The following is a 16,878-nucleotide window of genomic DNA, read 5'->3' on the forward strand; positions in this document are numbered from 1 at the left end:
TGTGGCTAAATTCAGAACTGTCTAGTCAAGTTTATCCTTCAGTTGGCTCAATTAATGTAACAAAATGCAAAGGGTCATCGATCACATTGATCACAGGTCATCTGAGAGCAAAATATTCCCAGTAACAGAACACTTTGTTAATATGCAGCAAAGCAGGAGAACGTGGAGAGGCTCCAAACACAGAACATATTGTTACCCTTCAAAGGATGGCATTAGAAGATTAAAGGCTAACTGTTATATCTATTAACCAAGAAAATGTGTCCAGAAGGAAGTACACTTCTGAAAACAGGAATATTCCAGCCAGAAGTGCAAGAAGTAGAGCACTTCGCTCATTTAAAGAGCCCTACACCCATGCCTACCTCCACAGTTATAATTCTAACATTTGCAAAAAGGAAGTATTTACTCAATAGTAATTTAACTGTGCATTGAACACGTATTACATTACAGGCATATGTACTTGAGACTTCTCCCAACCTGTTGTGCAACAGAGATCCTGTGAAAGTTAGTTGTTGATTTACTTTGTTCATGGAGCCAAAAACAGAGCTTTAAGCATCATAGAATGTGGGATCTGATATGGATAAAGAGCCTCTTCACAACTTAAAGTTACCTGCTATGATGCACTTGATGATCATTCATTATAAAAGTGATAAATAGTCTTCAAATACATTTACTGATGTGGTGGCCCCTTCTGTTATACGGCTTTGCCTTTTTAGCTCTAAGAAAGCGATTTTAGATTGCCCTGAAATTTTAGCCATTCTTTCACTAAATGACAGCCAGACATTTGAATAGGCATTGGTACCGCTTATTAAATAATTTTTGTCTGATCATTGTTTTTTAAAACTTCTGTAGATTCGCTTTTTAAAATGACAGTACTCCTGAGAAAGGATTCAGTTATTTGGTTTCTTCTCAGTGATACCTCTATATCGTTCCATAACTCCATTTCTTCAACAACATTTCATTTATAATGAACTTTAAAAGAAAAAATAATAGTAGATCGGGAAGCCAGGGTCCTGAGTATAGAGGTGCACCATGTTCTTAGTTTGCTATAGGAAATAAATTAAACTCTAGTAATTTCTTCAACACTTCAAGACTGCATCACCTCTGTGACTGCAGCAATTAAGATGATTATCAGCAATCACTATGATTAGGAACTTAATCTGTTCCTAAACTTTATCAGCATCCTGATGGGTACTTATGCTCCAGGTACCATTTCTCTTTGCCTGGCCTTAAATCCCTGAATAACAAAACCCAATTATGTGAAAATGATCACAGACATGTCTGAACATTGTATCATCATTAGTAACATATAAGTTAGATTTTCTTAGGATGTTCAAACTGGAGAGACTTTTGAGAGTAATCCAGATTGTACATTTACTAGCTCGGAATAATGAGGTTCAGACATAGGTCATGTGACCTGCCCCATCTCCTCAGAGCTCAGAGATGGATGGTGAAACCGAGATGCTTGGACACCAGTTCTGGCTCCTTCTCCCATACCTACTGCACTTTATCACTCACTAACATACAGAAGGCCTGTGCCTTATCTTTCAACGGAGAATGTCTGGATAATAGCAAGACCCATGACCATGCACAGAATCTTTTCTGAATCACACATAGAATCAAAACTCAAAAAAATTTTTTGAATCAGTACAAGTATTCCAACTAAATCTCCCAGAGTACTGAGATATCAATCAATTCCTTATGATTTCCTAGGCACACTAATAAACTAATCTCGGATAATTAGTCAAAATGTCCTCAGAATCCATGAACTTCTCATAAATGGCATACTATTAATTGGGCTATAATCCTCAAAATTGAAGTTTCCATTTTATTTTTTATTCCATTTTGTTAATTTGCATTTTAAATTTTCTTTAAATTTTGTTTTTCCCGTAGGAAATAGACTGGCAAGAGGGATTCCTATCTGCCTGAGTATGACAAATTTCTTCTCCCAAATCAGTGCTTTCTAAATATGATATTCCAGTTTGGAGCAAAGATTGTATCTGATTGCAGGGCTACCACTGGTTCCTGCAAACAATATTATCCTTTCCAAACATTTCATAAACATTATTTATAGCAATTACAAGGCTTCAACTTACCATATATGTTGATTTTTGTCATTATGTAGAAAGAAAACTAGACTTTGAGTTCAATAACTAACTTTGCTACTTATTTGTAAGTTGTATGACCTTATATCTCTGCTTCTCAGAACTCAGTTTCCATTCATCAATGAAATGGGAATAATAACACTTGTCCAACAGATCTTATAGGGATATGAGCACAAAATGGTTTAATGACAATGAAAATACTTTCTTAAATCCAAGGAATTAAACTATTAAACTGCTATCAGGACCTCATTTAGAATTCAGTGTATTGATAAGAATGTGGCATTTTCTCCTGGATTATCTTGATCTCTTAGATCATGTCAGGTTAAGAAAAAAGGGGCAGATACTGAAAAAGTAATTTTGTGTCTACACTTGAGAAGAGGCCAACCACACCACTTGTGCATTGGACTCTGTCCCCTGTTCCAGAACATAGCTCCTCTGTTGTCTTCTTTCTCTTTCTCCTGGATCATAAAGTTTTCCCTCTCTGTGGGAGTGTTCCCTAAGCAAACAAAGATGCTGTAAAGTCTCATTTTTGAAAAAAATAGATGAACTCTTCATCTCTCTCTGGCAGCCCTTCTGCTTTTCTACTCCTTTTTCTAGAAAAACCCTCAAAAGATATGTTTATAACACCGTCCACTTCTTCCATCTTCTCTTGAGCTCACTCCAAACCAGCTTGCCTCATAAATTAAAGTCTTTATTAGTCTAAATAAATAATAACTTTCTCCAAAAATACCCACTTCTTCTTACTCATGTTTTTCTGTCTTGTATTTACTCTCCAAGTTTCAAGAGCGGCTTAAAGTGTGTCCCAAATGTTTTAGTGTTACCTTTACTCTTTATCTTTCTTGAGTTCTAATATATCTGTAAAGTCAGTTGGTACTTTTTACTAGGCACTGTAGTAATAATTATCAGAATTATTTCAAATGTTAAATGTTTAATATTCATGAAAAAGCAATAGGCAACCCAGCAATTCAACTTCTAGGTATATACCCAAGAAAAAGAAAAACATGCGCACACACAAAGACTTGTACATCAATGTTTATAGCAGCAGGATTCATTATAGGCAAAAAGTGGAAACTACCCAAATAAATGGATAAAGAAAAGGGGGTACATACACAAGATGGAATATTATTTGCCAATAAAAAGAAACAAAGTACTGATTGATACAACGTGGAAGAGCCTGAAAAACATTATGCTAAGTGAAAGACAACAGTCATACACTAAAGATTGCATGATTCCATTCATATGAGATGTTCAGATAGGCAGCTACATGGAGACATAAAGTCTGTTTGTGATTTCCTAGGGCTGGGGCAGGAGGGGGAAGGTGGAGAGGGACTACTAATGGACATCGAATTTCTTTTCAGGATGATGAGAATGTTCTAAAATTAGATTGCGGTAAAGGTTGCACAACTCAGTGGGTATGCTAAAAATCCTTAAATTGTACACTTTAAGTGGGTGAATTTAATTATATGTAAAGTATACCTCAATAAGGCAATATACAAGGTTAGCCTCATTAGTCATAAGTCAGGTTGATAGCCCGCACCCTTGATGTGTTGTGTTAAGAATGGCAGTTCACCTCGGTAGCGTTCCTCCCCCCAAATCCATAACTTCATTCTAATATTAAAAATAACGTCATCCCAACTCAAATTGAGTTGAGGGATATTCTATAAAATGGCTAACCAGCACCCCTCAAAACTACCAAGACCATCAAAAATAAAGTTAGATAAACTCTGACAGCCCAGAGAAACCTAAGGAGATGTAATGACTAAACATAATCCGGATGGGATCTCGGAACAGAAAAGGCACACGAGGGGAAAACTAATAAAATCTGAAGAAAGTGTGGAGTTGGCTAATTCTGTGTAAGAATTGTCACTATTGGTTCATTAATTGCAACAAGCAAATGCATCATACTAATGTATCACACTAATGTTACATCATTACTAATAATACATACTAATAATACATCATACTAACGTAAGCTGTTAGTAATGGGGGGCTTTGGCGTAGGGTATTTGGAAGCTCTCTGTTTTATCTTTGCAACTTTTCTATAAATCTAACACCATACTTTAAAAGATAGTATACAAGCATTGGCTGATAGTTTTAGAACTTGTTGTAAAAATCATAGTACTAGTAATAGTGATAGTCAGTAAAACAAGGTTCCTCAGCAGCCTAGAGAATCTGGTGACCCTCTGGTTTCTCACAGGCAGCTCATATGTGCAAAGTTGAGCTTGCGTCCACTCAAGGAACCGTACTCTTATCTAACAATTAGAAATCTATCCAGTGCATACTTGTAAAAAAAATTTTAAAGGAAAAAAATATCCCTGAATGGGGTCTTTATCTAGATGTTTTATAAAGATCACAAAATGATGTGTTCAGGACAGAGTTAAAACTCTCTTGTGAGAACTACATGCTGTTTATTCCACATAATTAAATACCATGAAGAGTAAAATATATATAATAGGGCTTGATTTTAAAGTTTGAAGCTGATCCTCATGAAAAAGATCACTCTTCGCCCTAGGGTCCAGGAACAGAGACCTGTCCAGCTTAGATCCTCCTGTTCCCAAGCCACTCTTCTTCTCAACCATCTCTGTGGGCAGTTCTCGCTCTAAACACTGGGTTTTAATCAGTTGATTTTTACAACCTCTTTTTCTTGCCTTCAATATACTCTGCAGAAATGGCTGCCTGCTTCTTCACTGACTTTTTAGCTCCACGGAGCTGATGTTTTCAAACTCAACACGCTGCATCTCCTTTGGCAGCTGCATCTTTCCTTCTGACAGAGCAGAACGAGTGCCAAGCACCCCACAGAAGATGGCTTTTGTAACGGTTTCCACAAACTTCCTAGAGAAAGAGCTATCTCCACTTCTTTATGAGGTCTGCAGGTGGAACTTGCACACCAAACTACTTCTGGTGTGCCCCACTATCTCATGCCCCCAGATTGTCACACATTTTCAATCTCTGCAGGAACACTTGCCCTGCCTCTCTTTATCTTCCAATTTTGACTTAGCTGTCACTGGGACCAGCAAGCCCTTGGGGCCCCAAGTCCAGATCAGGTGCTCTCATAGGCAAAACTTCCCTCTGTTTTAGCACTTATCACATTATATTATAACTGCCTACGAGATTATAAGATACATGAAGCCATTGGCAATGTCTTTTGGACCACTGTCGAATCCTCAAGAGCCAGGTCATTGACTGGTACACAGTAGGAATGCAAATGAGCCTCCTAGAATAAATGGATAAATAAATTCCTTCCCAATCAAAAACATATGGTAAGGTCATTTCCCCCTGAAGATTGTTTCTTGATGTTTCTCAAGGACCTTTACATCCTGGGGCGGAGGCTTCTGTAAAGAAGCAGCCTTTCACCTCACTGTGTATCCCAGTCATTTCCCCAGCAAAAATGTCAGTGCTTAAAAACAATGGCCCAAAGATGTTTTCAAACTTGCGTTTTTTGTCACTTATTTGGAATAACAACAGAAATAAAACTTCAACAACAACAGTGAAGTTAATTCAGTATAAAAGACAATCTCCAGGACATTTCCTTTCTAGATGTTTGCTCCTGTATTAAGAACTGTTAAATTCCAAGCTATGGCTACACCAAAAACGTGTGAACATTTTAGAAAGCGATTAAACTCAATCGAAGATATTTGGAATTAACTAAAAATAATTATGAATGAGATTAAATGTTTTCTTGATCATCTCACTGGAGACATAATTTCCTCTGGATCAGTCTTAGAAGTATCATTATATTTATTTCATTTCACACCTTCTTAATACTTTTAAAAATATATTTCAAACAAAAAGATGAAATGTATTAAGGATTCATTTTACTAATTAATGAATCTATTTAAAAGGGATTTTTTAATTAAAAAATTAAATGTTTCTAAAAATCCTCTAACAATACGTTGGGGAATTAAAACCCAGGAAAGGATCATGGTTACATATTTGAAATAATTCTTTCCTTGCCTGAATTTATTTATCATTTATTGAGGCCTATCTTGTGTCACATACTATACTAAATCTCTGAGGAAAGAGAATTGAATAAACTTTACTCATGTCCTGAAGAAGCTCACCATCTCTTGGACAGGTGGACAAATATAATCTTTGCAATAACAAGTTTGGGGAGTGATATCAAAGTATGCATGGAGAGCTGTGGAAGCGCAGGGCAGAGATATTAACCTAAAAATAGATTGCTTTTCTTTAAGACAATGAAAATTGCTCCCCGCTCACATTAAGTAAAAAGATGTAGTAGATATTAAATGTGGATTCAGTGTTTCACCTGAAAATTACAGAGAATAATAGACAGACAGATGGAATTCAACCTTTAAGTTCAGAAATTCAGCAGCAATAATTATGTTGGAATTATACTTAAAAGAAGTTAAATGTTTTGGCAACCGTATGGGGATAACACAGTAGAAATCTCATCATGAAAATGCGACTTTCACAGGGAGGGCAAAGTATAAAGGAGAGAGCATGGGCTTTGGCTTAAGCAGACTTAGCTTGAATCGTGGCTGTCACTTACTGGCCTTGTGTCTTTAGACAAATCACACACTCTCTAAACCCCAACTTCTTCATATGCAAAATAGAGCCAATACTAGCTTACACATGGAGTTATTATAAGCATTAAATAAGAAAGTGTTTACATATCTTTATGTACATATCTTTATGGCCCATTTTTATGATGGGCCATAATAAAGACTCAAATGTGATGCTGACGATCCAATTGTAAATCAAGCCAGGGATTCACATATAGGATGCTTAGTCCTTGGCAAGGAGTGGGAGGGTGTTGGCAAGTGTAAAGCAGCAACCTGACGTCAGAGAACCTGCAGGGGACAAAGGCAGGGTTGTGAGTGATGATGGTGACGTCAAAGACGATAATCACTATGGCTCCTTCCAAAGTTCAGAATACTTATCACTGAATTAAGCCTTTAATTTCCTAGGGTCAATTAAAGTATTTACTCATAAAACTAAAAGTCAGCTTAGGAGAAAGCAGGCTTCCATTAACCTCTTGACTGGTAGATCCTCCTTATAGCTGAAAGAAGTCAGAATGTCTGGAATGTTTCATCTGGCATTATGTGAACCAGTGTGAAAATCACACCTTCCCACTGAACAGTTTCCCTCCCCCAGTAAGTGAAGTATAAAATGTAATCACCCTGCATGCACTGAGTCAGAAGAGCCGCTCGGGATCAGTGAGTGAGGGAGAACAGGGGGCTTGGGGCACATCTTTGGAGGGCAGGGAGAGCTTCAACAAAGTGTTAAAATGGTCCTGGGGGCAGAGTAGGTGGATAGCTAAGAGGTGCCACTGCAACGAAGTTGTAGGAGTTGTTCAAAAGAAGACAGTAGTGGCTCAAGAAGAGATAAAGGCTACATAGGCCCGTAGGTGAGAAGCCTTATAGTAAATGGTATTTGGAGAGCCAAGGAAAGAGGCAATTACTATAGAATAAAAAGCAAAAGGGAGCATTACTCCCATAACACAGGGCTCATGGGGAGTTCTTGGGGTAGAAAAGAATGGTTAAGGGTAAGACAGAGTCCCAGTCTCAGCAGGAGGGCTGAGGGAAAGTAAGATATTCTAACACAGGGACTAAGATGGATTCTGTTATCAGGATTAATACAAGGTTGGGAGCTGAATTTATAGTAGATACTAGTGACAGAGTAGGTGTCTAGCTATGGAATCCTTATTTATTTCTACACCACAGAACTTTTAAAAGCTCTCTGTGAAAACAGGTTCCCTCTCGGTGCCAGAACTGTAGAGGCTGCTGGTGGGGGCTTCAGGGAAACAGCCGGGGGAGGGGAGGTTAAGAGGGATGAAGGAGGAAGAATCAGTTCGTTCTGCTTGGGTAGTTTTCAAGATCAGAACATCTAGAAAGTCTGGGCTGAGGAAGCTGAAATTTTTCAAACTCTGTGAGAGACAAAAGATAACTGAAAGCTTATTCTTAAATGTGAAGAAAATGTGCGTGAAGATGGGATGAGAGCCTAGGTCTCCCTGTGCTTATCGCAGACTCTCCTGGTGCCCTGGGTCCCATCCTGTCAGCCAGACTGTGACTTCAGCCATGGCTACTATGGATGGTCTCTGCTTGCAGAGAACACTCCGCTTCCGGTATCCACTGTCCCCTGACCTTCTCTCCTCTTTTCTGCCTCAAGGTTCTCTCTGAAGCCCCCAGGAGTTTCCAGGCAGGAGTACAGAGCATTTAAAGCCCCTCAGGCACCCCTCAAGAAAGGGGGGATGGCAGCCAGTGGACAGACGCTCCAGCCTCTCGCCCTCTGGGCACACGTTCCTGACATGCACTCCTTGATCCAAAGTTGCCCTTAGTGGGAGTTGTCAAAAAAAAAATACCTGATTTTGGCTTTTCCTCCTCTGTCACACTCTTCTCCATGCCTTTAATCATGCTTCCTGGGATCATCTCCCAAATAAACTGCCTGCACTTAAGTCCTTGTCTCAGACAACATCTTGGGAAATAAAGGTTGGAGGAGAGAGAGGGAGTTATTTTAGCGTCCTTTTTTTTTTGCACGGTTATGTTTTCATTAGTGTTTGCACTGCATTTCTGCTTCTCCATAGGTCACCAAGATGCTGGCAGTGGTTGTCGTTCTGTTTGCCCTTCTATGGATGCCCTACAGAACTCTTGTGGTTGTCAACTCATTTCTCTCCAATCCTTTCCAAGAAAACTGGTTCTTGCTCTTTTGCAGAATTTGCATTTATCTCAACAGTGCCATCAACCCCGTGATTTACAATCTCATGTCCCAGAAATTCCGTGCAGCCTTCAGAAAGCTCTGCAAGTGTAAGCAGAAGCCCACAGAGAAACCCGCTAACTACAGCGTGGCCCTCAGTTACAGCGCCATCAAGGAGTCCGATCGTTTCAGCACAGAGCTGGATGATATCACTGTCACTGACACTTACTTGTCTGCCACGAAAGTGTCTTTTGATGACACCTGCTTGGCTTCTGAAAAAACCGTTGGCCAAAGTTGATTCATGGAATAGAAGAAAACAGATGACAAAGTAAATGAGAATCTGTGCGCTTATCAACCCAAGAGAGGAAACGGCCAGTACTCGTCTGTGAAGACAGAGCAGATCAAGTCTACCGTTGTGCTAACAAATCCTGGCCCAAGTTGCTGTAACCCATGAGAATGATTTTTTTCTTCTCCTCTCAAAAAATATATATCATAAGAAACTGAGTGGATCTGTGAAAGATGCAAATGGTGGAAACTGAAACTGTAGCCCTTTCCCTTTAATTTGAGAAATTCACTGTATTTTCTGGGGCTATGAAGTTTAGATAAAATCTAGACATAAGTTTACCTTATTTGCAATAACTTTATCAAACGTAATTTCTCACCCTCCCCCAAATTATTTACACGTTTGGTGATTTGGCAAAATGCAAATTTAATGTTTGCATTTAGCATTTCATTTAATGAATATCTGGGACTACAGGGGAAAACAGAAAAAACATCTTACTTACTGAGGAAAAATGAGATTTCAGACAAATATGTTCACCATATGGAAAAAAGTCATAATGCTGATAAAATTCTGAGTTGATTTTTATATCTTACAAAGTAGACGGTCATCATTCAACTTTAATGTAAACTTCAAAATAGCCAAACTTCAAAATAGCCAAAATTACCAATTGAGAAGACATGTAGATTTGATATTTAGATAAATCCAGCTCTTCACTCATGGAGCCTTCAAAGGATGTGTGAGACAGCAGAAATATCAAGATTAAGTAACTGGGAAGATACATCCTAACATATAATTAACACTGAAAAGTATAGCCAAGACAAGACCAAGTATTTAAAATAAGGTTTTCTTTTTTTCTCTGAAACTCTTAAGGAAGAAAACCTTTTTGAGCATTCTTGTATATAAACTACTGAGCCATGTCAAGCGAATCCTTCTAGCTGAACCTAGCTTACAAGTCTGAAACATCCTCGGAAGTTTAATTCCTATTCTAAATCAGCCAAAGTCTGACTGTCACATTTCCAGGTGAAGACTCCCCGCTGAGCATTGTAGTCTATGGATTTTAACTTGTCTGCAATTGTCTTTCCTTCCTGCCTGCCTGCTTGTCATTTATAGGTTCTTTTTTTTTTCCAAGTGCTAGCAGTATTTTGTTTACATATTCTAAACCAAAGCGATGCAAAATTCTGTTGGCTTTATTTTCAGTAGAGCTAAAACTGATTTTATCTCATTTTCAATATCTCTTTTCGTTATGACTTAGAGCTGCTATTCTATTCCAGTGATTATTAGAGAGGTGTGAATGTGAATCTGTCAGGTCCTACTTTCATCTCTTTCGGTTGACTCATCTACTAAGATTTGGCTGATCGGTACCTCCCAGTGTGAAAACCACCCTTGGTCATGGTTCAGTAATAGCTGATTTTTAATGACTAGGTCAGAAAGTGCTGGGTACTTTTAAGTGCCCCACAGACTGGCAGTTTCCCTCTCCGGGGTATATCCTTATCTTGCAGATTTTTTCTAAAACCTGATTGGTAATGATAAGTACCCCCACACAAACCTCTCTTTGAAGAAAATGTCACTCTATTTTGGAAACTTCAGTTTTTAACTGCTGCTTCATGGAGACTCTGCCATCCAGAACCTCGGTCCAGAAACACTTTGCTGAAATTTGGCCTCATTGACTCCATGAAGACATTCTTATCCTGTCAAACAAATTCAAGCAGATACTTACAGGAAATACCCTAAAAGTCTATATGCATGACACTAAGAAATCTATTTTAACTGACTTTTCATCCTGGATTAAATATTAATTTTGGAACCATATAGACAGAGCACTAGAGTGACCCAACCCTGAATCACACACGTCTGTGGGCAGGAGCATACAAACACACACACACAGGTGCATAAATTGCTTAACAAACAGAATTGGACTATATTAGATTTTCTTTGTTAGGGAAAGAACTGATACCATTGTCTTGGACTTGCTGTTAGATATTGAATCAACATCATCTTCATCACAGTCTCACTGCAGCTATCATTTCTCTTCTGATAACACCAGGGATCAGGGATTAAGTCCCTAAATTGTGTGGATATTGGTGAGAGAAAATGAAGAAATGTCACTTTTTTCTTTTTCTTTTTTTTAAGCCAGCATGCTAATTAAAATTCTTGCAACAGATGGCTAAATGATAAAAAAAAAAAATACATACTTCCCGGAGTGGCAAAATCAGATGTTGGAAAAAAGTACGATCAGTTTTACATGATAAACACAGAGCACAATATACTCCTCCCACCTTTGGAAATTTAATATGTGGGTTCAGTTTTTCTGTTTTAATGTTTGAAAAGTTGTTTGCTAATAATCTTTTAGTTTTAGACCACATGGGAAATTCAAAAGAACATAGTCCATAGTATTTCAACTCTAAAGCAAATGCCATTATGAAATTAAAAGTTCCCATTCAATATCCAGTAGATATTTGAGTTTACACAGCAGAGATATAACTTTTTAAGGTTTTTTTTATCACACTGTACTAAATCACAAAATATTGCCACAAATAATCAAAACAAACCATCAAATGAAAAAGAAAGAGCTAGGTTAAAAATTGCTGACACAGTGAAGTAACGTTATTAAGGTCTCCCTTAAAAAAATTCCTTGAGTTATTTTATTACTTCCAATTTCATTAATTGCTGAGTGTCTTTAGTTAGATCTTGCACCTGAGGTAATTAGGTAACGGGCACAGATCATGAATAAAACAAGCAAACATAAATTTGCTCTTAAGATTTCTCCCTCAGTATTATGAGTATATTTCTAGAGCTTCACTCCAACACAAATATTCTAAATGCTGAAGAGAAATGAGAAAAATGTAAACTCTACAATCATTCTTAAACAGGTTAAATACACAAAACAATACCCCTTGACAACAGACCAAAATAAATGGCTGATTTGAGCTAAACATCTAGTTAAATCAAAGGAAAACTATAGCCATAAAACTTAGGTTAGTGTAACTTTGTCTTAAACGGATACTTGAATTGTTTCATTTTCAGAAGCATGTGTTGGAAAAATAATAACAATATGTCTTAGTAAAGCTGAGAACTGCTCTTAAAGAAGAGAATTACATCACTCTAAAACATGTTAAATCCATAAACATAACGGAATACAGGAAAGATCAATTCCTTGGAGGAAAAGGAGATTTTAAATAGTTTACCCATGGCTCTGTGAATTCTATACATAATATATTCAACATTATTTATGTCTCTCAACTGCAACTCACAAAGAAGTTGGAATATTTGTTCATGGAGTAAGACAACTGGATGTGATGAGAGAACATCTACAACCAGTCAATCCAGGTTCAAAGAACATTTATTTCAGATGTCTGGAATCACATGTTTTCCTTGGAAGAAGCAGAGAATGAACATCTCTAGCAACTGATTTTCTGTTTATCTGTAGTTGTTCACTACAGATGTAAATAACCATCAAAACCAAGATTTGGCTGAGTGACTGTAAGTTTTTAGAGTAAAACACATGATAAAGTCTTACAGCGCTTTGTAGAATTAAATGGATTTTTCTCTCCTTCCCCACCTCCCCCATAAAACTCCTTTCCCTGCACAAACATAGTTTTCCTCAGATCAGCCAGTTTTATTATCTGACTTCTTTCAAGACTAAACCTGGACATGAACTATCTTAAGTATAAAAATATATGTATGTATATATGGAAACATTTTGTTATTCTGAACACTTATGTTTTCATAAAACTGTGTTCAAACTGTGGAAGAACTGATGCTTCTAAAATTTCTATTTAAGTTATGTCCCTATTTCCATGGTGGGTAAGTCATGTGTAGAGTTGAGCTGCTCAATATGGTTTTTTTTCCACACAGAATGAAGTAGAGGTCTGGTGTTTCAGAGCTTCACTGAGAAAGTAGTAAAAGAATAATACTCCATATGTGAAAGACTGCAGAAATTTGTTTAAGAAAATAAGTCTCTTCTCATTCTTAAGCATTTCACAATCCAATGAAGAAAAATAAAACCAATATGATATTACCTCAGGATATAACAGTTTGGCAGTATTTAGAACATGAATTAGAGACATCAGAAATGTGTTAAAGCAGTTAAGATCATTTATGTATTATCATTCTATTTTATGAACTATAATTAGAAATATTGATTAATTCTTCATTGATCACTCAGAGGAAAAAAGGTCAAATAAAGCCCTGTAGTATTTTTGTTTTTATGTTTGGTCTCTATGTATAATCTCAAATCACTCAGCAGAAAAGCTTATTTACAAGAGTGCCCATCGGGGAATAGTTTTGTTCGTGAGGTGGTTAGAACCAAATGGACTATGCTAATATAAACTAAATTCTACATGGTTCTGATGTTAATATTCGAATAATCTCTTTGAAAAGAATTGCCGAGAATGTTTGTAGACAATGTTGTCAGACTTGTTTACATTTTTCTCCACCAAGTACATTTATGGCAAATGCAAAAAGAGGTGATTGATGTACATTTTGGAAATTACGTCTGAGAAAATGAAAAGGCTGGATGAAATAGTACTGCTGGGACAGAACATTGTCAGAACTGTCAAATCTGGATCCCGCAAGAAAACAAAAGACAGTTTTATGGCCAATAAACAGCAAATCCACACAATGATTGCCTGTACCTCCTCAGGGAGGAGCATCTGGGTCAAGTCCATACTACAGGCTCTCAGCTGAAATACTGGAAATGAAAGCACTTTGAAAATTACAGAAGTTAAAAGAATGGGAATAAACAATGGAGTTGCGACTTATTTGAGCCTCAAAGCAACACTGATAAGTGATTACGTCATTCCTCACAGGATAATGGACTTAATGTTTGTGCCTATGGCTGTCCTCTGACTTGCAAAAAAGAGAGTATGAACTTTCTCAAAAACGTTATGGACTGATACTGATAAAGATGGAGATTTTCCAGAAAAGAAAATTACATAAAATATGGCAGTAGAAAAAGATTCTGCTTAACCGCAGGTCTGAATTCAGAAGCCATAAGAGCAGTTTCTGTATTCCTGAAATGGCAAAAATGCCCCAGTAAGGAGGCTAAATGTTTACTCCTTAACCAGGAATAATAAACCACTCCCACTTTGCTGTACGTAAGAATTACCAGGAAGCTTATGCCTGTAGCCCTCTGACCACAGCTTGAAAACCACTGAGTCATGGTCCCCGATGTAGGGCCTGCAGGCTCTTAATCATCATGTAATTCTTAATAATCAAACTTACTCCTTGGGAGTAAGTCCATTTCATCTTAGTATTCCACAAATTATCTAAACCTGGATGATGTTCCTAAGTATCGGTTAAATGAAGGAGTAAATGGATGAATTTCAAGCTAAGGAATACATTTTTAAATTTTCTGATGATGTCTGATATGCACATCTGATGATGTCTAGATCTGTCTGCACCATAAGATAACTAGTTCTATCTGGTTTTTATTTTTTTAAACAGTTCTCCCAGCTCAGCGAAAGGCACTGCATTAAGTGTGCCAGGTGTTGGTCACAACAATTGCTCACATATGCACAGTGCCTGACAATGCCAGTAGCACTGCCACATCCTAATTTGTTCATGAGAAATAAAGAAGACTAACACACCACCTCTGCCCTCAAGGAGATTACAACCTAGTGATAACACTGACACAGAAACAAGAACTACAGAAGACATAATTAGAAGCCAAATTGTGTGATTCCAGGCTGTAAACAACTGAGCTCTTCAGAGGAAGGGGAGCATTTCTAGGACCTGGAGTTATTAAGGAGGAGTTTGTAGAGAATATGGGGCTTCTTCCAAGGATGCATTTGATTTAGATCGTTAAAGAAAAAACACTGTGTATGGGAGAAATAAGAGAAGTGAGGGCAAGGAGACACAAATAAACCTTAGAGCAGGACTCTGGACATTAAGGCTGTATGTCCAAAGTAAGTCCATTTCATGAGAGATTAAGGAAGTCAGCTAGTCCTTTAATATTTGTCATCGCCAATTAAACCCCAAGCAAAGGAAAAGTAAGTGAAGTCAAGGACCTACCTGTACTTAACGTTTGGAGAGGAAATACTCACCCACACACTAGAATAGAGAGTTAAAAAGAGTACAGGTCACCTATGTTTATTTTCTAAACATTTCACTTACTATATATAGAAAATATAGTATCCGATTGTCTTAAGTGTTATCATTCTAAAAGTATTCTTATAGTCTTAATTTTTGAAGTGAAAAATACGTGTATGTGTATACATAAATATCCTTGTTTCTATATTATATCATCATCACATATTTTAAAGTATTTATACCTGTGTATATTATTCAGGGGTCCTTAACAACTCTGGATTTATCCAGTTTATGCTCACCATAGAAATCAGAGCTAGCTCAGGGACCTTCATGAAGTTAAGCTTCAAGATTAAATATGAATTGGGAAGCACGTAGTGATTCGCTCCAGATTCCTTGTGACAACATCATGGACTTGCATGTTGCTTTTGATGTGCTTCTGAATATGCTGGCTTCTTTCCACCAGTTTTAGAAAGTTTTATGCTGACTCATTTCATCACTTGGGAATTAATTGCTATATCCTTGTAGGACAAGGACTCTTCCTTAAGAAAGTACAATATTCTGTGCTCTGCTGTGGAAAACTGTGTCTGTTCCAGTATGTGTATTGTGAGTAATAAAGCATCAAACTGAAAGAACCGGCTCTTTAGTTTTCTTTGTCTTCCAAATTATTTCACTTTTGGTACAATTTGACCCTAAACTACTTGCCCAGAAGCATTTCATTTTAATCCAGTGGCACCCAACATGTACCACTGTGGTTTTTTGAGATGATAATAAATAACACAGAGATAGACATTTTTCATTTTAATAATAAATTTAATGTGTATTGGAGCAAATATGACTCATAAAATTCATGATGTCAGTTGTATTTATGAGTTCCTTTAATGTTGATATTAGATATGCAAAAAACTGTAAGGGTTAGATAAGTGGCTGAAGTTTGGACAACACTGAAGTAATTATTTCAAGTGTCTCTGCCCCTTTTTGAACAACAGCAAAGTAAACCCAAATGCTTGTGTGTATCATTGCAAAGCAAATTGCTCCATTATCTTTGTAGTGCCTAGTAATCTCCAATTTACCTGGAATAGGCAGAGCAAAAATACACAGACTGTAAAGTTCAGCTCTTGGTAAGTGGGGTTTTGGCTCATTCCTGGGGCCACTGCTCTAGTACACAGACTCTATCTGATAAAAGTTCATCTTGCCATGTAAAACAAAATGCTTTTCTTGAATAAAAATATGTAACATTTGAAGCACTGCAGCACTGAGTGAACAAGAGTGTATTCTTTGAATCCTCTTTATTCAAAAATAAAACAACCTTGCCACCACTAACCCTGTCTACCTTCCAAAACATTTTTGTCTCACATTATGCTGTGTAGCACCTCCAGCAATGTAAATTTTCCTCAATACTCATAGGTAATTAGTTTAGTGGGATTTTACCAAATAGCATTAAACTCTTTCCCAGATCTCCTAAAAATGCTGTAAAAACCAATGATGACACATTTTTGCTCACCATGGTCAGAAAGTGCAGTGACTAGCACTCTGCCTGGAACATAATGAACCCTTCAAAATATCTGTTAATGGATGTAAATGAATGTGCTTATTAAAAAATTAAATTTAATGAATGGCATTTTTTTACCACAGATAATAACTACTAAGGGTCTAGACTGCAAGCAGACACTAAAATTCTTAGACCTCAATCTCAAACACCAGGTACTTATTCATATTAATCTTAAAGTATGTTCAGTCTCATAAGTCCACAAGCTTTTTAGGTAAATCAGTGGTGGATCAGAAATGTCATCATCAGAAAATAATGCCAAG

At 37.2% G+C, this 16,878-nt stretch overlaps 1 protein-coding gene across 1 annotated transcript in view; it reads left to right on the forward strand.

Annotated features, from left to right (window-relative positions):
- The window catches only part of TRHR (thyrotropin releasing hormone receptor), a 35,099-nt gene extending 25,923 nt beyond the window's left edge, over positions 1-9,176 (forward strand). The window contains exon 3 of the mRNA XM_006211572.4: positions 8,647-9,176. Within this exon, the coding sequence (XP_006211634.1) occupies positions 8,647-9,054 (408 nt within the window). The 3' untranslated portion in view covers positions 9,055-9,176. The remainder of the gene's footprint in view (positions 1-8,646) is intronic.
- Positions 9,177-16,878: the final 7,702 nt, after the last annotated feature.

Source organism: Vicugna pacos, chromosome 25 (genome assembly GCF_048564905.1).
Source record: "Vicugna pacos chromosome 25, VicPac4, whole genome shotgun sequence".
Taxonomy (NCBI): domain Eukaryota; kingdom Metazoa; phylum Chordata; class Mammalia; order Artiodactyla; family Camelidae; genus Vicugna; species Vicugna pacos.